Source organism: Artibeus jamaicensis, unplaced genomic scaffold (genome assembly GCF_021234435.1).
Source record: "Artibeus jamaicensis isolate MK-2021 breed Jamaican fruit bat unplaced genomic scaffold, CSHL_Jam_final contig_354, whole genome shotgun sequence".
Taxonomy (NCBI): domain Eukaryota; kingdom Metazoa; phylum Chordata; class Mammalia; order Chiroptera; family Phyllostomidae; genus Artibeus; species Artibeus jamaicensis.
The window spans coordinates 3,765,190-3,787,690 of NW_026521803.1; the positions used below are offsets into that span (position 1 = coordinate 3,765,190).

The 22,501-nt window shown below is 42.6% G+C and overlaps 1 protein-coding gene across 5 annotated transcripts in view; it reads left to right on the forward strand.

Annotated features, from left to right (window-relative positions):
- Nucleotides 1-22,501, forward strand: part of DLGAP1 (DLG associated protein 1) — an 856,099-nt gene that overhangs the window by 828,056 nt on the left and 5,542 nt on the right. For 4 of the 5 annotated variants that reach the window (XM_053664366.1, XM_037150738.2, XM_053664367.1 and 1 more), the window contains 3 exons: nucleotides 2,336-2,757; nucleotides 17,735-17,826; nucleotides 22,195-22,347. In XM_053664366.1, the coding sequence (XP_053520341.1) occupies nucleotides 2,336-2,757; nucleotides 17,735-17,826; nucleotides 22,195-22,347 (667 nt within the window). Of the gene's footprint in view, nucleotides 1-2,335; nucleotides 2,758-17,734; nucleotides 17,827-22,194; nucleotides 22,428-22,501 lie in introns of those variants that run through there. The other variant, XM_053664368.1, reaches the window with a different exon arrangement.

The following is a 22,501-nucleotide window of genomic DNA, read 5'->3' on the forward strand; positions in this document are numbered from 1 at the left end:
CTCTCGATTTTTATCCACCACACGTGGGTGTGGGACCAGCCTCTTCTCCATCTCTGCTTTTCCTACCAGTCTCAATGTGGCTTCTTCTTTAATTCCCTAGTTGTAAGACTTCCATTCAGCCAGATTTCAGACAGTTCTGAATGATGATTGTTTGGTAGTTTAGTTGTAATTTTGTTGTGGTCATAGGAGGAGGTGAGTGCCTCATTAACCTACACCACCATTTTGTTCATAAGTCTATAATTCTTAAGTTTTTAACTGTGAACCATCTGAATAGTGTGATAAAATCTTGCTCCATGCCACTGCATTTCTCCTTTTATATTGTATTTACACTGTGCATACTCTGTGCCTGTTAGTCAGTAGTGAACTCAATTATCTGACTGACCATCCCAGCATCTCAGGGTTTGTGCTCAAGTAACCCTTTTTATACTTATTGGCCCCGAAGTATAAGATCAGTGCTGCTGGCAATTCGGATATGCCAAAGAGACACTGTAAAGTCCTTTCTTTCAGTGAAAAGGTGAGTACAGCACAATAAGATATTTTGAGAGAGACTAAATCCACATAACTTTAATTACAGTAAATTATAGGGAAAAACATAGTATATACAGGTGTCAGTACTATCCACAGTTTCAGGGACCCACTGGGGATTTTGGAACATATCCTCATAGACAAGAGGGGACTATTATTCACCGTTTAAAAGAAAGGAAATTCTGACGCATGCCACAACATGGATGAACCTCTAAGACATTATGCTAAAGGAAATAAGGCAGTCACAAAAGGACAAATACTTTATGATTCCACTTGTATGAGAGACCTAAAGTAGTCAGATTCATAGAGACAGAAAAAATGGTGGTTGCCAGAGCTTGGGTGAGGGTGGGGGATTCTGATGGATTCTAGTTATTTAACAGGTATAGAGTTTCAATTAGGAAGGAGGAAAAGTTTCAGAGCTAGATGATGGTAAGGGTTGCACGGCAATGTGAATAATGTACGTATGCTACTGAGCTATACACTTAAAAATTGTTAAAATAGTAAATTTTATCTTATAAGTATGTTTTCACAACAAAATATTAGATCAAGGAGTTACCTTTAAAAAAAGTGCCCTGGCTGGTGTGGCTCAGTGGATAGAGTGCTGGCCTGTGAACTGAAAGATCTCCAGTTTGGTCCCCAGTGAGGGCACACGCCTGGGTTGCAGACTAGGTCCCTAGTTGGGGGCCTGCAAGAGGCAACCAATCAATGTTTCTCACAGCTATATTTCTCTTCCTTTCATCCTCCCTTCCCCTCTCTCTAAAAGTAAATAAAAATAAATAAAAGTAAACTGTCACTGATCTTAAAAGCAACACGTAAAAAGAAGAAAAGAAATACAGAATGCAGTAACAGACACATGGTGCTGCCTTCACTGGGCTTGTATTGATTGTTTCCTGCCTGTTCCAAGAGCCAGGGATGCCTTTTGTCCTGCATTTTAAATTACTCTGCACCCACACCTTCCCTCTCCCCTTGTCTGAGAAATGTCTCACTATTCCTCTGTCCTTTCCTCATCACTTCCATCTTCCATATGTCTTCACCTCCACTGTAGGAGTCAAGCAGAGATGTACAGAGACATTTGGCTGGGAAATGCTGGTGGCAGGGATGTCCATACAACATGCTCAGACCGAGTTTCTTAAACTTGTCTTTTATCACCTTGATGGGAGGACTGCAGGAAGGGAAGTTGAAGGTGTGGGGGACAATGGTACAGGAGAACTCTACAACTGTGAGCTGATTTTTGCCCCAAAGCTTTGTACCAAATAATAATGACCCATATAATCAAGAGAAAGGTGAATCTTTACTAGGAAAAGGAGTCCTAATTTTAAAAGGAACCTACCAGTTTTTTGGTTTGCTCTTCAGGAAGTCTTACTTGGTAAAAGCTGCCCACAGAAAAATGTGATTTTGCAGGATTCACTATAGTTTTGGCCCAGGTTGGTTTGGTTCCCCTCCCCTCACTTCTAGGCAAATGATTCATCATGATATGTAATTGAGTTGCTCCCTTACCCCTCATCTATCTGAATTTCAGGATCGAAGCTGTCCAGATTTGGGGAAGAAGTTGGACATTGGCCATTATGCTGGCTTTGATAGCTATATACGTTGCTCCACTTTAAAATTTTTTCTAAATATGCTTTAATATTGAATATTGGACATAGCTCTTTATTAATAGCTATAACAATTGATAGGCTTGCACAAAGGGCCTACCTCTGCAGACTCAGAAGATGAGACTCCCTATTGTCACACTCACAGAGAAAAGTAGAAACTGGTGCTGCTTTAAGAAATACCCTTGAACTAAATCTCCTTTCTCTATTCCTCCAAGCTTCCGCAGGTTCACCCGATCCAACAGTGTGACGACAGCAGTGCAGGCTGACCTGGACTTCCACGATAATCTGGAAAACTCTCTGGAGTCTATAGAGGACAATTCATGCCCGGGCCCAACCGCCAGACAGTTCTCCCGGGACGCCAGCACCTCCACTGTCAGCATTCAGGGCTCAGGAAACCATTACCACGCCTGCACAGCTGACGACGACTTCGATGCGGATTTTGACCCTTCGATTCTGCCTCCCCCGGATCCCTGGATTGACTCCATCACTGAAGACCCCATGGAGGCCGTTCAAAGATCAGTGTGCCACCGGGATGGCCACTGGTTTCTGAAGCTTCTCCAGGCAGAACGAGATCGCATGGAAGGGTGGTGCCAACAGATGGAGAGAGAAGAACGGGAAAACAACCTGCCTGAAGACAGTAAGTAACACAGCTGTGCACATGTGGACACGCAGCCCTGGGGTCTGCGCTAACCTTCTGTCTCTAGACTTTGTGGTTCTTCCTTGTCACTTGGTCTAGCCCTGCGGTCTAACCCTACCGCAACCTGGACGTGCGGGAGAGCTAGCGGATTCCAGCGGCGTCCAGACGCCCCTGCGCTGCACAATAGAAAGAGGAGCGCTGATTTCGCCTTCGCTAGCTCTGGATCTTTTCCCTCCGGAAAATACCGAGCTCAGCATAGGGGTGGCTTCTTGTTCCTAATGTGATTCCTCTTCCCCAACATGTTACTGAAGGGGTGCTGATTCTCAGGAAAGTAACGGTAATTTTAACTAGTTTCGTGGATCACAGATACATGTGCATTGGGCATTTATAATCTTACTGTTTTATTACTTTCATTAACATACCGTATTAAAACGAGCTATTGATCTATAGGCCAGTAGGAGGCCCACGCTTATGCACATTCTTAAGCCTGCTGTGCGTGCAGTTCCCTCCTTATGTTTTAGGGACAGCAACTCTTCAGCCGCTAAATTTTAAACACAAATTCCAATTTAATGCTCTAAAATAAATGATAAAATAAAAGACGATGAATAAATAAATAATGGAGACCTAGCACATCATTATTTTTAAACTTGGCCTTTTGGCAACAACAACTCCTATTAAAAACTGACAAACAAAAATAGCAGAGTATCCTAATTCTGAGGCACATTTTGCATATTTTCAACAATCCTGAAATTCAATATAGTTTACACTCAGTGTGTATTCCAATGCTGTGTGTTTACTTTCTTCTAAAACACTATTATTAAATGAATGGTGGGTCTTCCAACCAATGGCATTTTTGAATCAAAGAAATGGAGTGGTATAGGCTGCCTTTGTTTTATGTAGGCGCCGCCTAGAAACGTATCGGGCTGGCGTGGCCATTTAGACCTACTTTTGAAATCAGTATTTGACTTTGTACTAGGAAAATTTTAAAACATGCACACAAGTAGAAAATTTAGTACAATGAACCCCCGTTATCCATCATGAAGTTTAACACTTGGCCAGTCTTTTCTTACATACTCACACTTATGGTTGTTCTTGCCAAAGTCTCTTTAAAGAAAGTCTAAGGCATCATGTCACTTCACTAGGTTTCTCACTCACACTGAGGACTTTTTTTTTTTTACATAATCATCATGCATTCTGATTCCTAACAAAAGTATTAATAATTTCTTAATAATTTGACCCAGAGCCTACTATACTATAAACCATGTTACAAAGACTTACTAAATCAACCAAGCTCATTATGTCAAGGATCAGTGAGTTTTCTATAAAGGAAAAAGGTTTTGATGAAAACTAAGTCTGGGAAATAACAACAGGTCATGGGATTTTCTCACTGTGTCCACTTTCGTGCTCACATCTTTTCTTTCTGCTCCTTCCTCCTGCTTGGACCCTACCAACCAGCTGACTGGCTCATTTGTTAGCTTTAGGAGCAGGTTGAAAAACCTACAAATGGGTTTCTGTAACATTCCTTTGCTTCTTTCATATTATGAGTGCAAACAACTTAGCAGTGGAAAAATAAATCTCCTTGACACTTGCCCCTAAAAGTCGGTGCCACTGCAGGTTCACTTGAGTGTGGATCCACAAGCAGATTCTGTTTTTTGCTCTTGTAACAGGTGAATGAGGCACCAGCAGGAGCAGTGGGCAGGAATAGGTTTCAGTAAGAAAGTCTGAACAGTTGCTTCTTACTGTCTTGTTTCCTTCTGGACATACCCAACGTTTACTAGATTTTCCTAAAGAAAAATCATTGTCTCAGGGGCAATGGCCTTTGAGTGCTGCTCAACAGAACAAACTTTTAGATTTTAATCTATTGAATTCATTACTTTGGGATCCAGTCTACCTCCCTCGCTGGCTTACAATAGGACCTGTCTTTTTACATGAAGGTGCCACTGTCCCACCATTAATAAACCATACTCATGAGGGTGTTTTCTTCAGAATAGTGATGAATTTTCTACCTCTGTTTTATGAAGTTGCTGCCTGGGCAGGGGGCTTGGGGGAGAGGTACTAAGGTCATGATTGTTAGAATGAGTCAAGATAACTAGGGTTGGGAATATATTTGGTGCTTTGCTTTAAAGACCCAACTGGGTAAATTAGCCTTAGATGATAAGTATGTAATGAAACCTTCTCCATGGGGAGTTATCTGCCTTTGTAATTTGAAATATATTTTAATATCAGAACCCTCATTTCTAATTTTTGAAAAAAATACACTTCAACAGCGCTGGCTGATATGGCTCTGTGGACTGAGTGCTGGCCTGCAAACCAAAGGGTCACCAGTTCAATTCCCAGTTAGGGCACATGCCTGGGTTGTGGGCCAGGTCCCCAGTAGGGGCACATGAGAGGCAACCACACATTGATGTTTCTCTCCCTCTCTTTCTCCCTCCCTTTTCCTCTCTCTAAAAATAAATAAATAAAATATTTTTAAAAATAGACCCATCATCTGAATATAACAGGAGGAAGAGTGAAGCACTTCTGGTGAGGGCCTGGAGTCCTGCCTACATAGCTTCCACTACCCTCAGACAAGCCACCTAAAAACACGCCCATCCCCCTCCCCCAAATCCTAGGATACCTAGAATACAGTTTGAAAGCTAATGGTCTATAGTGAAAAGTCCGAAGTATTATTTTTTTAAATAATTTTGTAATTTTAGATATAACTGCTGACACAAAATTTAGAGGAAAATGCCCTTTACATATGCTTTTTAAAAATGTACAAAACAGATCCACCTTAGTAGCATCCCTTTATACAAGTCCAACTACTTTATAAAATATGGCTCTTCCTTCAAGTCTCAGCTTGGGCTTCACTTTCTAGAAGTCTTTGCGGAGTGCCTCCCACCTCAGGCTGAACTGGGTGTGTTTCCCTCATGTTTTCTGTAATTGCCTATATGCTTCTCCACCAGGTGTTTCCAACACGATTTTATGGTAATCTGTGCATCTCTTTCCTCCACTCAGAAGTGAGCTCTCTGAGGATAGAAATTATTCTTGTCTCATTCCTCTTCATATTTGCTAGCACATAGCAGAGGATCAGTAAATACTTTGGAAATTTTGGTTTACAAAAGCATTTTAGCCCTGGCTGATGTAGCTCAGTGGATTGAGTATGAGCTGTGAACCAAGGGGTCACTGGTTCAATCCCCAGTCGGGGCGCATGCCCAGGATGCGGGTCAGGTCCCCATTGGGGGCCATGTGAGAGGCAACCACGTATTGATGTTTCTCTCCCTCTCTTTCTCTTTCCCTTCCCCTCTCTCTAAAATTAAATAAGTAAAATATATGTTTAAAAATAAAATATATTCTCCTTTCCTTCCCCTCTCTCTAAAAATAAATAAATAATATATATTTTTTAAAGTATTTTACCTAACAAAACATTTCTTCCTAAGGAGCTAAGAAATTCTCAATAAGCAACTAGCCATTACTTTTGCCAAAAGATGGAAGGGGCACGTACCCTTGTGAAGTGATGAGCCCTCTCATCAGAGCCAGGACTTGGCAGAGAGAGAGGAGCACCTGCCGTAGAAACAGCAGAAAAGACTGCTGTGTTTGTCCGCTGGCTGGTCTAGACTAGCCCTTTCAGCTCTGGGGATGCGATCCTATCCTGCCAGCACTTGAGGGCTTTCTCTATGTTTTCTGCTCTGCGAGGTACAAAGAACTGCTCCAATCTACTAGCGTTGGAGACCTAAACAGTGCAGAAGTAAACTCACGTGCCCAGGTCTGAGAATCGCCAATTTCAATGAGGCTGATCCAAGTGACGGTATGACCAGAAAGCCCGAGCAAACGTCTCCCACAAGAAGGGAGAATATAAGCGCACGAAAGAATATTCATCTTGTCCTCACAATACCCCCAGCAGCGGGTTAGAGTCTTTGACAGGTGTTGTTTTATTTGCCCTCAAAACAGCTCTCTGGCAGTATCTTGTCCGAGGTCACAGAACACAGATGTGTCTGATGGAACAGATATAACATGAATAATATTGGACAAGATAATGGTACTTTATGTGTTGCTTGGTGCTGTCCTCTAAAGCTCTTTCTACATAACTCTCCCTGGCTTTTTGTCATTCAAATTCTGTTCTGATAACTGGGCCTGGACTTGCGCAGGGTTTTTGTTTTACTAAATCTCTAATTTAACCTTTTATTTTTTTTTCAAAAGAGGGGCAGTAAGGAAGAGAGGTCAATCCTGTTTGAAAGGCATAGCCAATTTCAAAGTGACCAGCTTTAACAGAAAATTCTGTGTACACCCAGAAAAGTAGCTTTGATACATGGGTCAAGGACAGCTGTATCTATCTCTTGGTCAAGCCACCTTATATGTTCTTTGGGTCCTATTCAAGGAGGGCCTCTTTTCAGGGTACATGACAAAGATGGCTCCTTGACAAGTCTCTCCCATGAGAGCTAGCCTTTAAAATCTTCATGAGAACATGAGGATAGTGGGAGAGAAAGGAAAATTCTAACCGTATTTAATTTGGTTTGTGAGCCACCATAATTGTCCCAATTTTAGAATCTTTTAAAATGTTTGGTGAATGCACCTGATGTCTCTCTGAATTGTACACTTAAAAATTGTTAAAATGGTAGCTCCTATGTATATTTTACCACGGTAAAAATAAAATCCCCCATTCATAAATAAAATATCTGCAGCAGCTGAAGGTTGGTAGAACAAGTAAGCTAGCATCATGTTCATAGTTATTCATTATGCCTATAAGAATGTAAGGTATTTTGTTAAATGTCTTCTTGAATTCAAAGTGCAGTTGACCCTTGAACAACACAGCTTTGAACTGCATAAGTCTGCTTGTATGAGGATTTTTCTTCTCAATGAACACCTGTACTATTTTCGACCTTCAGTTGGGAGTCTGTGGACACAGAGGCCTGACTGTGTGCCTGGATCTAAGCCATTTGATATTAGGGGACTTGAACATCCATGGATTTAGGTATATGCTGGGTCCTGAAACCAAATTCCCACAGATACCAAGGGGCTACTTAAGTTTTGAGAGAGTCAAAAGTTATTTGCTGATTTTCAACTATGAGGAGTTGGTGCCCCCAACCTCTGCACTGTTCAAGGGCCAACTGAGTAGGATGCCCCTGGTAGAAAAGGAAGAGCAAGCGGAGGTGTTAGGAATAGAACCCACTTGTTCAGTGAGGATTTGAAGTACAGATTTGGACTTGGGTGGTTGCAATCATCTTCCTCTGCTAGAAAGATGATGAAAAGTCACCATCCAACTTTACGTCATTATTCAATTATCCATTACTTTATGATGCCATTATCCTCACCTTGACAGCTGCTTCCTAGGCATTTGGCTTTTGGCATTCCCAGGCTAGAAAACACTTTCCCAGTTTACCTGAAACTGGATAAATGTGCACCATGCCAGGCAGAATGAAAACAAGCCCTTGTAAGTCACCTAGGAACCTCAAGCTATCTTTTGAAAAGTATAAATTCTTCAGGTCTGTGGAGCTATTATTTTCCTTGATAAAATAAAAGCAGAGCAAGGACTTTAGTCCTTATTTTAAACCCTCATGCCTAACAGTTGATAGTAGGTTTTTGGCTCGATAACAAAATAATGAGGGTTTTTTTTCTGTAGTGACTGAGTTTTCCTCCAAACCATGGCAGCTGACAGAATGCTTGTTCCTGCAGCACTTGAAGTAAAATGATACAAGCTTTTGTCAGACAATGAAGCCCTTGTGTGAAACAGCTGTCTCGGGGAGATGGCTCAGTGCTATTTGACAGCGGCTTGTATGTTACATAGATACGTCTGGTATTATCTGACCGGGAATGAAATGACCAGATGGAACTGAATGCTTCTAACTAGGAATGCTGTCTCCCAGTGCGGGTGAAAAACACAGGCTCGGGTTTCAATGGCCCTCAGATGGAATACTAGTTGATTGTACTGGGAAATCTATCTTTGCCTCCTGAATTTTGGACAACTTATATGTGGAATTTTCAGGCTCTATCTGAAACAAACTGATAAACCTAGAGCATGTGTAGGAGGCCGATTAATTCCACTTTAATTTTGCCTGGTAACAGCATCCAAGTTAGTGAAACTTGGCCTTGAGTCCCCCAGAAGGTTTGTGAGCCTTGGCAGCAAGTGTGGGACTGGTAATGAAACCCGAAATGGGGTTTGCCTAGTTTCAGGTTGAGTTACGGAAGCTGTGCACAGTCATCATTGTGACCGTCTATCGGTGTGATCACCAGGCTTACTCTGCCCAGTGTCGCCTGTGGCGTGTCTCTGCAGCCCGTGAAGCAGTGGGTGGCAGGCAAAGCAGCATTCACGGTTTCTGCAGCTCATCTGCCTCAAGCCCTTCTGTATTTCTAAGCAGGGAGAGGTGGGCGCATCCTAGCTAACTTTCTGTTTTAGTCTCATCTTACTTTTGAAGTAGCCTTCAAAAGGTCCTTCCCCATCCTTTCCCCAACAACGCCCACCCCCGCACACACATTAGATAGTCTTTTTTTTTTTTTTTAAAAGCCTGGCCAACTTGAAATTAGTGACTGCGGAAGAAGTGAAAGTAATGAAAAGGAAATCGTGTGTAATGGGACTTATGTTTAACCCAGAATGCTCATTTCATTGTGCTTTTCATGGTACTGGGCACAAAGAGGAAGGTATTGGTGCCAGAAGGACATTACAGAGCATGTTTTTGTGGGTGTGTTTCTCTGGGGGGTGGTCTCCAGGCTGAGGAGAGTGCTCAGGCGTGGAGAGGGGAAGTGTTGTGGCAAGTCGAAGACAGAACCAGGCCCGGAACCGGCTCTCCTGCTCCCTAGGCCAGTGGCGTCCCCATTATTTCAGAATGGAGTAAGTTCCGCCAGTCCTGTACTGCAGAGAGCAGGGATTACAGAGAGGGACTGACTCTAGGAACAAGGTCTCCAATTGTTTTCTCTAACAATAACTCTTTCTGTGGAATATAATTACAATGGACGTCAAACACAGCACTGAGTATTTTTCTTCTGTATTACCACCAGAAATGTTAACTAATTTCATTTCCTTCAACTTTCAAAGGCTCAAAAACTCTGTTTATCTATGTGAGGCATATGATGTTATAGTTACTATTTCAGTGTTGATGTAAATTAAAATATGGGTTCGAGGGTAACCACCTTTTACGAGTATGACCCCCGGAATAGGGACTGGGGGGAAAAAGTTAAATTAGCTGAGTTTTTGAGAACTTGCTCTTTAAAAGCAAATCAGTATTCCCCTCCTCAGCATCCCTCCCCCACGTTTTAGCCCTATGGGAGCCCTGGTTTCAGTCTATGAGAAGATTTCTACTTGTGAATTTCATTCTTTGTTCATTAGCCACCAAGCTGAAGCTAAAAAATAAATAAATAACATAAAGGCACTTTTGTTAAATGCAGAGCAGCCACTGTCGCCTGGAATGAAACAGACCCATGTTTTCTAGGGGACCTTTTGTTGACATCAGCTTGGGATCACAACTCCGTTTGAGAAGCAGCTGGCCAGCTGGTTGGAGAAATTCTTTTCCATGAGGTCACACCTGTAAATAAGAATGTCTCCACCTGGGTAACCCCAACTTGAAATCACATAAAGTCAGTCCAATAAGTCCATGGAACTTCAAGTGGGTGGAACCACTTTTTAAAAATTCCTTTTTCCTCCTTTAGCCCTAAAGTGTACAACATTAAGGGGTTAAAAAAAAAAAAAAGGCCTGGTGAGTACCAAGAAGTCAAAACCTGAGGATAAGGAGGTTTAATTCACACACAAGCACATTCAAATTATCCCAAATGGTTTGGCTCTTCCACCCTAAGTCAGCACAGATAATATTATAAACAGAACTTAAGAGGAATAATAGTCCAGCCCAGACTATATTAGCCAATTACTATATCAAAATTATAACTTGAAAAGTGATGTTAGACATGGTAAAACCTTAAAGAATCAGAATGCTTAAGGCCCAGATGTTGCAGTTAAATTATTTTTCTGGTTGACGTCCAAGTTTGTACATGAGTCCAGGCTGGTGTGGCTCAGTGGACTGAGCACCGGCCTGTGAACCACAGGGATTCCCAGTCAGGGCACATGCCTGGGTTGCAGCCCAGATCCCCAGTAGGGGGCGCACGAGAGGCAACCACACATTGATATTTCTCTCCCTTCGCCTGTCTAAAAATAAATAAATAAAATCTTTAAAAAAAACTTTTAAAAAGTTTGTAGATGAGTCAGTTAATTTTGAAAACTAGTTCTTCAACAGGATACCAGGGGTTCCACAGGCACAGTCTATGCCACTGAAGGGCTAGTCATCTGTTTAGAAAGTCAGACATATAACTAGAAGATGCTGGGAAGTATGTGGGAAGGGAAAGGACAGAGTTGTGCATGGGAGTGTGAGGAGCATTGTGGAGGGGGAGGTGAAAGGAGATAGGGCTTTCTGGAGGACCTGCGCCTGAGCACGGGGGGAGGGGCTGAGGCAGGCACTAAGCAGGAGGCATCCCCAGTGTGGTGTTTGGCCTGAGCTGAGACTGAGGAGAGACTCAGCTTTGGATTTGGGAACCCTGGGGGATTTGAGAGAGTGGGCAGAGGTGAGGCTGGGCAGGTGGGCTTGCCTACGAACCATCGAAGGGAGTTTCCGTGTATCCCATGGGTGATAGGGAACCATGAAAGAGTAAGAATTATGAGATAGGAGGGCCCTCTAGATCCCTTCCTAAAACCAAACCTCCACAATTGGAGAGGGAAGAACATGAATGGTGAGGAGGGGGTGACCCAGTCTTGTAGCCCTAATTGTAATCAACTAGGGAGTTGGGGAGAAACAAGAGGTGTTGGTTGGGTACTTAGACATGCGAAGGCTGGACACGCTGCTATGGGGGAGAGGTAGACAGTGGAGTTACAAATATGAGGAACTAAATGTATTTAGAATGGTTAAAACCAGGAGAATGAGGGAGATCACTGAAGGGGAATAAGGGAAGTGGGCTCAGGATTGAATTTGTATTCGACATTTACAAGGTAAAGTGTGAGATAAAGAATAAGAAAGACAGTGTCAGAGCCAGAGTGTGTTACCGGAGCCAAGGAAGCTGGCTCCTTTGTGTCAAATGCAGAGAGATCCAGGAAGGTACCAAAGGTAAACAGGGAGCCAGGCTGCAGGGCCTGGAAGGACAAGTGGAGTTGAGGACAGGGAGAGAACAAAGGCGGTCTACCCTTCGCAGAGTCCAGTGTTTAGGGGAATGTGTTAGATTGGTAGGGCTGCCATACCGACATAGGATAAACTCTCCCAAGGTCAGCCGCTTTTAAGTGGCTTGGCTAATCATTCCTGACTCCAAAGCCTGTGCTCTTTCCAGTATATGATCTAGAGAGAGAGCCTAGAAAAGGAGCATACTAGGTGAATTACGGTATATAGGTGTCAGGGCCTGGAAAGTGATCAGCCAGTGTGTCCACTGCAGTAATCTTCACCGCTGGAGAGACATCCAGACATGTTCCTTCATATTCATATGTAGCGTCTGGGTTTCGGGGAAGCAATGTTGGGGGTATAAGAAATATGTCTATGCCTCTGTGTTTCCGAGGCCTAACGTGAGGGCCTGGTGATCATGGAGTTGAGTAGAGCAAATAGAATTGGAAGCAGTCAGCCCTGGCTGCTGCGGCTCGGTGGATTGAGTGCCAGCCTGTGAACCAAGGGGTCACTGGTTTGATTCCCAGTCAGGGCACATGGCTGGGTTGTGAGCTAGGTCCCCAGGATAGGCAACCACAGGTTTTTCTCCCTCTATTTCTCCCTCCATTCCCCTCTCTAAAAATAAATGAATAAAATTAAAAAAAAAAAAGAATTGGAAGCAGTCAGAGAAACCAGTGCCTGTGCCTTTCCAGTTCAAGAGACCTAACAGCTCTCGGAATATTAAAGAATACACATATTAATTATGCCTACGGATTTGAAACACTGATTTTTGACACCAAAAGTCAGGCATTTCCTGAAAGGATACAGTTTTTTTTGTTTTGTTTTGTTTGCAACCACAGCCAACTGAACTCCGTGCAGTTTTGTTATAGAGTCACTTGCAGGGTTAAAAGAAACTCTTCATTCCCTTCATTCTGTGCCTTTACCCCAGGGAAAGGAGTGGGAGGGGGGAAGTACACTCTCTTTTAAATGTCTGGGGTTTTTACTGAATGTAGCCAAGAGATTTTAAATCACAGTTTTCATAAAAGATGCCCATGCCCAAAATAGTCTTTCTCTGCTTCTTATTACATGCATAATCTTTAAAAGAAAAACTAAAATTTAAACCTTATACCCCTCTATGTCTTTCAAGTGATCTTCCCTGGTTCTTCTATTCTTTTCACAACCGAAATTTCTAGACGTGCTTTGCTCTCCCTGCAGGGACTGGGTTGCTGAACTTCAAATTCCCCCCTCAACTTGTATAGCCATCCCCTTTCTTTCCATTTGTGCTGCCTAGAAAGTGTTGATAAAAGAAAGAAATCACCATCAAGTGGCTTTGTTTCAGGAGACTCAGATTCAATTTGCAGTAAGTGTTGAGAGAAGAGAGCACAACTGGACCAGGAGTGAGAAGACAGGGATCCGGGACTAGGGCACCGCAGGGAAGGCACCTCTTAGTTTGGACCCAAATTTCCAAGTGAAATGATGATATCTGCCCTGCCCCATCACGTCCTATGAGGATCCCATTAGATGTGCATGGGGAAGTGCTTTGAAATACAAGATAGATAAGATAAATAGGCAGTGTTGCAAAAGCCAAACAGTGATGGCCTCCCAAGAATCTTCCTGGCTTTATGTGGCCAGTTAACCCAGGCCTGTCCTCTGTGTTATGATCCCTCATAACCGTCTAATGTGGGATGAAAGATTTCTAGAATTACAAATGGGGCAGTTAATAAAGAGGTGCCTGTTGTTTAAATAGAAGGAATTTAGTTCACCAGTGTTTATGGCTGCTGTTTTGTACTTCCACTGAGGGACAGCCTAACTAAGGAGCTGGGAGAAAGTGAAAGGCAGAAAGTGATCTAAAAATTCACTATCAGGGTGTTAATAAAACATCTGGAGGAGCCACACTTATCTACATAAAAAGAGTGGCACTGCAAAACAAGGCGTGTTATATGATCAGATATCACACAAATAGACGGTATAAACTGGTTGAATGCCATGCCTGGGGGATACAGCAAAGGTCATTATTCAGGAAGATGCACTGAATGCGCGCTAAGTGCGTTGGGTGGTAAAAACTGTCAGCTACATTTGGGTTGAACAATCTGGAAAGACGATACGGACCAGCGTGTGAAGGGAACCAGCTAAACGGAGCCCTAGCAGTACACCCTCCTCTTGGATCGACACAGCCTGAGAACCCGTCTGACTTTAAGGGAGTCTGCTGCTTTAGGCCATGGCTCTCAACAGTACAGTGGGGTTGCCCCAGTGTAACGCTCTCTCGTTTACACTTGGGAAGGCCCTTAGCTGTCACCTTCCTAGGACCAGGGGAAAAACCTTCGTTCATTAACTCAGGGATGGGGCAGGAATGTTCATTGTCTAGTCCAGCGGTTCCCTCTGGGAGGGAGGCAAATGGGACAGAGGTGGAGTGTATGTCTTCTGTAGGGCTTTATTTCATTAGAGAGACAGAGAGAGACCGAGAGAGAAGAAAAGAACCCTCCGGTTTCAGGCTCCTCTGGCTTTTCTGGCCGGGTCCTCGCGGGGCCATGCCAGCCCCTTCAAAATTAACTAGTGCCACACTACAGTAAAAGAGTGAGATGCAAGGCTAACCCTGGAAAGATGCACTATATGGAGGCCTCTTCCAGAATTTTCTAATACCACATTGGGCTGTTCTATATACACAGGAAAACCTACAGCTGAAACCCATACATCTCATTTCCTGTTGCTCCTTTATACTTCTTTCCCTAGCACCCCTGACCAAAGTACTTTTTTGCATTCTGCTGGACGGTGGTATGGATTGTTTCAGAGTAGTTTCTAAATGACATTAAGATGCCTCTTTCTTCCTTATCTCATTTCTTTACCAACATTTGCTTTTCCCTACTGTTCACTTCCACTGGTGTTTACCACTTACCATTTATTAGTTTTGTACTTCCTTAAAGCCTATGTAACAAATATGAAACTTACTTCCAGGAGAAAAGAGTTACCTCACACACCAAGTCAGTGTCTAATGGGCAAACAAAACAGAACAAACCCCGTTAGAGTTTTCTTCCCTAAAGTTGAAGTGGATTTTTAATTCTGAAGAGAAAGTGCAGAGGACAAAGAAGTAGCAGTTGTCATCTGCTTGTCCCACGTCGTCCTGTTTCAGCATTTCACTCCCGACTCAAATCGTCAACCCCCTTCCCTGGGCCTAGGAAAGACCATCCCTTGGGCACTGGAAATGCAAATAATCCTGGGGCCAGTAAGGAATTTCCCCTGAAGGAACATGATGGCAACAACCTGGGAAACAGAAGGACCACAACTCCACCCCAGATATTTTTGCTCCACATCTAGGGTTCTCGCCAGACCGTGCTGAATGAAGAAAGAAGCCCCTTGTTTCCCCCAAGGAGAAATCTGAGTTAGTGGCTGCCTGCATGGCTGGTGTTTCCTGGACGATTGTTCTGAGCCGCACTTTCTCCTCACCGTCTGACTCAGCTACTCTCATTGTGGCCGTCTGCTATACAGTGCAGGCAGTCAGCTGTGACAGAGAGCCTCAGCTCAGAGTTTGAGTTATATCACAATTGTTTGGGTTTCTGTGGCAGTTCCAAGGAACTAAGCAATCCCCAGCAGCTAAGCAATCACTGGAGACTTAGGTATTAGTTCTAATCTCCCAGGAGTCATTCTGAAATTTGCTGGTATCAAAATCCTACCCTTCAGCAAGGTAATTCAGGAACCTCAGAGTCTGCCCAAAGCCACATGTTCACTTAGAAAGTGCCTCCTCAGACCTGCCTCAGATCTGGGACAGGTCATGAAAGTGCACACCTGTCCCAGGCAACCTTTGAATGACCCAGACTTTGGGTTTTTTCCTTTCTCTTCTGGGCAGGATAAGTGTGGAGCTCATAGTTGGCACACCCGGAGAGAAAGTCTAGTATCCTAGTCCTAGATAATAGTATACATTTATTGAGTGCTGGTTATATATCAGACACTATCCTGAGCCATTTGCACACATTACCATTTTTAACCTTAATAACAACCATACAAATAGGTACCATTAGCTCCATTTTACATATGAGAAAACAGATTAAGTGACCTGTTCAGGTCAGTGGCTGGTCCAGGTGTTTGAGCAGGACCCTTGGCTCACTCAGGACCTGAATTTTTAACTACTGTAGTGCGCTGTGTCTTCAGACACTGTCCCTTCTGCTTCTGTGTTAAGAAAGGGAGAGGAGGCCTTGAAAAACTGATAGATCAGGTAAAGAGGAATGGGCCCTGGCCGGTGTGGCTCAGGTTGTTGGAGCATCTTCCAAGAACCAAAAGCTTGTGGGATAGCTTCCTTGTTGGGGCACATACCTCAGCTGTGGGTTCGATCTCCAGCCAGGCACATACAGGAGGCAGCTGATTAATGTTTCTCTCTCACATCATTGTTTCTCTCTCTTCCTTCTTTTCTCTCTAAAAGCAGTGAAACGGTGTCCTTGGGTGAGGAGAGAAAAAAAGAGGAATAAGATAACCACCTCAAAAGATTGTAAACAGATTGAAAAGAAGTAAAAACTTTTCCCTGAGCAGTGGCCACCAGACAGCTGTCAAGGGGACACCTTGCTATCACTGTGTAGGCAAATTTCTGCACTTCAGCTGTAGGGTGTGGTGGGTGACATATTTGAGGGTTCATAGTTGCCCCGAGTTATGTGTGTAGGAATGCTGAAATCTTAGAGCAATGCCTGGGCGTAATGTGCATCATAAGCCATTAGCTAGCCTGGCAGTTGTAAACAGAGAAGCAAATTTCTAGAAAAACCTGGCCCGAATGAAGTTCCTTTTTCTTCTGTTTTCTTCTCCTCAGACTTTGTGGGGAATGGGGTCAAGAAAGGGAGACCTGATTTCATTGTGTGTCTCAGGCCCTGTAAATTCATAATAAAACAACAGCAAAACCATTGCGTCAGTCCTATAATCTGCCCCCCCCCCCAAAGATTTCAAAGTAGGGCAAGTACACTTTGAGGAGTCTCCCTCCTCCCCCTTTGGTTTTCTATGTGGGCCAGGAAAGGGCAAGCAGCGGGCCTTCTCTGCTTCCTTCCCAGCAGGGAGGGCATGTCGAGAACTGCCTGGTGGCAGGGCTCCAGCAGTGCAGCTGTGCCCTGGTCCCCCACCTGCTGGAGGGAGAGACTTTGGGACAATGCAGACCTGAGAACAGCTCCGTGCAGAGCACTCCGCCCCGTCTCAGCACGCCCATCAGTTGAAAGGTTCTAGCCTTAGACAGCACAGAAGGCAAGAAGTAGCTTGCAAAGGGGAAGATTTTCAGCACAGTGCATAGGGAATTAATTCTATATTAACAATAACATTGAGCCGTGGAGTGGAAAAGCTGGGACGGTGCTGGTGTTCCCTAGGCAACAGGCTGAAAATGTTCACTCCTTAGAAAGTCTTTCAACTGGCCATGGCTCTTTCCTGACAGTACCAGTGGCTGAGCTCCGGAAAAATAATGAAGGCTATGGATGGGATATGGTGAGTGCCAAGAGCTCCCCCTCCAAGACAGGATGGCTTTTCTTGTGTCTGGATTTGAGCTAGAAAAACAAACTAGCAGGCCATGATTGCTGACACAAATAAATCCATAACCATACGGGTAAACACTTGCAGTAAAAGAAAAACAAAACTGTTTGCCTCTTCTCTTGGTAACATCCAGTGTTGTGGTGGAAAACTCCGTGATCCCTGAGAAATATGCATGATGAGCATGTGGTTATTTTTCCCCCGGTTGATTTTGTACTTTAACCTGGGAGCCTCTGTCCCCCAGACCAGCAGAATAATGCCCATCATGGGGCTGCGTGCCTGTGTTCGTGCACGGTGTGTGCTGTTTTCCCGAGTTATTTCAGCGTAACTTCCTCTTTGCTTTACCAGACTAAATCTCAACAATGAGACAATAATGTGTAAACCTCTTGAATGTTTGCTCTTTTCAGTTCTAGGGAAAATCCGAACTGCAGTGGGCAGTGCCCAACTTCTCATGGCCCAGAAATTCTACCAGTTCAGAGAACTGTGTGAGGAAAACCTGGTAAGTAACATTCCCCGTCACTACCATTTCCCTGCTAAGTAGGGTGAGAAGAATGTGTCGTCTAGCCGGGCCCAGCTAGAGTGAAACTGACCCTGAACCGAGTCAAGTCCCGTTGGACGCTCTCACCTGGAACAGAGTTCTCTAATGCATCTTATTTCCTGCATGTCTTAAATCTACAAATACTTATTTCATACTTAAATAATCTTAGAAGAAAAGACCCAATCAAGTTGAAACTCCATTTCCTGCTTTCTGGTAACTAAAAAATTTCCATTTTTGGGGCTTTCACATGGCATCTCTGATTTCATTAATCTTACAAAAATAGGGAGCACCTTGCTAGTTCAAAAATTATATTACAGAAAATCATTTGGATGATGATTTTCTTTCTGAAATAGCCATCAGGTTGTATATCCTAATCATAGTTCTCTGTTTTAATTTAAGGGCCAGAGAGGGAGGGCTTCACAAAGCATAGATTTTGTCTCCCTGAGACAAATGGGTCCTTCTTGGACATACAAAAGCAAAATAAAGTAGAACATCGACAAAAGCATCACTACTAACAACATGGTAAAAACTGACTGCAAAATACAGGGGCGAGCACTTCCTCAGTCACATTTACCTTTAAAAAAAAGACTGCCATTATCGCTACAGGTGTCATTCCACAAGAATAGCTTTTATTGGCCAATTGTTGGTCAAACTGCATCTAAAACAAAGATAATGAAAAGCAACTTGTTTATCTTGTTGGAAGTAAAAACATGCTTATATGCTCTCTAATTGACCCAAACTATGATTTCAGAGTTTTAACCACAACTTCTTGTTAACAAGGGCAAATACAGACTGAAAGCAATTTGTCTAGACAGAACTGAGCCAAGAAGAAACAGAAAGCATGCAAAAAGTAGTACTTTCCATCCCTCTCCCAGGCTTTCCTTTTGGAAGTCTCCCTTTGGGGCTAGCCCTTCCCTCCTACCACCCCCTCCCCCTTAGCAAGAATTACTTAATCCTTTTTTCATTTCAGAAATTGTATTCTGGATTATGAGATAATATGTATTAGTAAATGTATTGATAAGTGAGTACAACAAATATTTTTTTGAGTGTCACTTTGTGCCAGGTACAGAATTCCTGCTAATTTGTAAACTTGGTAATGTGTCACAGATCTTAATTAGCATGATTCTTTGTCTTTAAATATAGGAAAGCTATACTTTACTCACGTAAAGCTATAACTTCTCAAACTGGCTGCAGATATACCCAGAGCCCATCATGTACACGGTAAAGGGCATGGACCATGCCTTGTAAAAGAATTATATAACAGGCAGGTATATTATGAAGTAGAATACAAACATTATGCAGATTTTGAAGGTGAAATTGCAGACAAAATATTTTAAGCACTTTGCAGACTTCTAGGAAAGGTTTACCTTGTTAAAGCTATTTTTTGGTTGTTCCTGGTGGGCTCACATTCCTCGGCCACTAAAGGAAATTAGATGGCAAATTATGGGAAACATTATTAGAGGCAGCTGGAAGAGTAACTACACCGGGGGCCAGGGGCCCCTGATGGCTGGTCAAATCTTTCCAAGGAGGGAAGGTCAAGAGCCCCCTGTGTGGACCTAATGGAGCAGATTGTGACACTATTTTAATGATGGTTTTACCGTTGAGGAAAATGGGCATGGAAAGGCTAAGTAACTTGATCAGGGCCTCATAATCAGAGGCTGAACCAAGATCCAAATCTCAGTCTCTTTGACCTCAATCCCTGTAAATCCACTACCTACTCCCCCACTCTCCTTATCCCCCCAGAATCTGAGTTGCACTCCTCATCCTCATGTAGGGACCTGGGCTTGATCAATGAACTCTACCTCCTCTTCAGCAGAAAGCCTGGTGGCCTGGTGGTGGCTGAGATGGCACTAAGATTAGTCACGACCAGAACCAGCTCTCCTTTCTTGAGTTCTTACTCCGAGGGGAGGAACACTTGAATACCTGTGCATTATCTCAGACCAGACTGTCGGGCATAGAATGAATAGCCGAGAGTTACTTTTCCCAACAAAGCTAAACCAAGGAACCAGCTCTCCTCATCTTTTCACACTCTTCACCACCTCTGACCTCTAAGTGGCCTGGACTAAGCCTACTGCTACAACTTCTTCTTGTGCGTGGGGTGTCGCAGGACCCACTGATGAAGAGACTGGCTGAGTGCCTAAGCTCTTTCTCTCTGCTTCCTCATCTATCCCCTTCATGATATGAGGGCAAAGAGATTCTTGGTGAGAAGGGAACAAATTGCTCATTCTACAAAGGTAAAATAACTCTTTGCCAGTCATTTCATGCATTAGTGCACTGAAACAATTTAGCCATTAGGGCTTGTGACCTAAGACTTTTCGTGAACTCCAGAATATAGGCAATTTAGTTTTGGGTTATCAGCAAGATAAGGAAATATATTGTGAGATCATAAAACTCCTTTTGAGAGGTACTTTGTCAAAACTATTATTTGTCTTTTCTGAACCTAGATATTAAGAAAACTTCTGTTTACTTATCTAAATCAAAATGCTACAGAGAAATTCTTTCACTAATTAGTGTCATTAGTATAGACTTAATAATGAACTAAACACGAACTTTGGAATTTCCTTCTTCCAGTGCATTTCAAAACTATGAGTAGTTTTAGCCCTGGCTGGTGTAGCTCAGTGGATTGAGCGCAGGCCTGCAAACCACACGATCACGGTTCAATTCCCAGTCAGGGCACATGCCTGGGTTGCAGGCCGGTTCCTTGCAGGCCAGTTCCCAGCAGGGGACGCACAAAAGGCAACCATACATTGATGTTTCTCTCCCTCTCTCCTTCCCACCCTTCCCCTCTAAAGATAAATAAATAATAAAATCTAAAAAAAAAACCTATGAGTAGTTTTAGAACTATAAATTTATAAAAACATCCTTATTTTCAGTCTAGACCTATGATGCTGATTTATGCAATCTCCTAAAATGTTCTCTCAAATCCATTAATTTGATGATAACTGACCTTACACTTTCTGAAATCCTAATATCATTTTTATAGTGGTTGGTTTTAAAAATACTAATTGGCCTCAAGTTTTTATATGGCATGAGGTTTCACAGTCTATCCAATTGCCCGGAAGACTTAGAGGAAACCAAAACGGACCCCAGCTGTAAACCTCTGACACGTGGAAGCTCCCACCAATCTGACCATGAATGCTTTAGCTGCTACTACAGTTAGTGATTAACGACGAACACAACACCTTCAGTCTCTCAGCTATGTTTTTTCTGTCTTAGGTCATGTAAATTTGCGGTTCATACTTTCTAATTCTTATTAGGGATATGTGGATGGAGACAAATAACGTCAATAACAAAGAATGTTTAATAATACCTAGCAGATGGGTCACTAGAGGATCTATGTGTTCTCACATTTACTATGTTATGTTATGGCCAATTTTGAACTCATTCATTTCCAAGTGAATTTTGATAAAGTGCTCATATGACAAAATGACTTCTTATATTAGTAACATTTTAATTGTTAAACATACATCACTTTTAACATTGTTACGTTATTACTCATCATCTGTTTACTCAACCTTAGTATTAAAACCAATCGTATTTTTAGATTCCATATTTGTTATCTAAATAAGTTGGGTAGCAGGTAGTCAAATATTGACTCTAATATACCTTTTCTTTCAAGGATGGTATATTCATACCCATCTTGTTGTAGATCAGACATTCTGGATTTTCAAATCCTCCCATACTGTACTGACAGATGTTGTATTAAAAGAGTTTTACAACCTTGGCATCTGAGAACTACGGTCTCAAATGGATGTGTGTATAAATTACCATGTGTAGCGAACTCTAAACCCATGCTGAGCTCATGGAAACAGAAGGGGACAAGTGATTGCTGGGGGCTGAGGGGAGAAAGAAATAGGGAGAAGTTCGTAAAAGGGTATAAACTTGCAGCCAGGAGATGAACGTGGTCTGAGGATCTGATGTATAACCTACTGATTACAGTTGATAACCCTGTACTGTCTAACTGAAATTTGCTAAGAGACTAAAATTGAATGTTCTCACCAAAAATATTTTAAAAGGTAAATATGTGAAGCAATGGATGTGTTAATTAACTTAGAAAGAATTCTTTCATAGTATATATCAAATTATCATACTGTATACTTTAAATGTTTTACGATTATTATTTGTAAATTATACCTCAGCACAGCTGAAAATACATACATTAATTTTTAAATAAAATGACCATTTATAAATTACCACTTTTATCTCCTGTCTGAAAACAAAAAAGAACTCATCCTCCTTGTTATTTGAAGTATTTGAAAATGTCGCTTTGTCCTGTGCTTGTTGTTGAATCACCCCTAAAGCACGAATATTCTTCTTTCTCTCATACAGAACCCTAATGCTCATCCAAGGCCCACCTCCCAGGATTTGGCCGGGTTCTGGGACATGCTGCAGTTGTCCATAGAAAATATTAGTATGAAATTTGATGAACTTCATCAGTTAAAGGCCAATAATTGGAAACAGATGGATCCTCTTGACAAGAAGGTAGAACAATGTAGATTTTGTATGGTTCATTTAAAAACCTGCACAAACCCTGGACAGTCTAAATAGGCTTCTGCATTCAGTCTTGCTGTTTACAATGTGAAATGGAGCTGATATCATATTAATTCCATTGTAATGACAATGTTTACATAGTAAT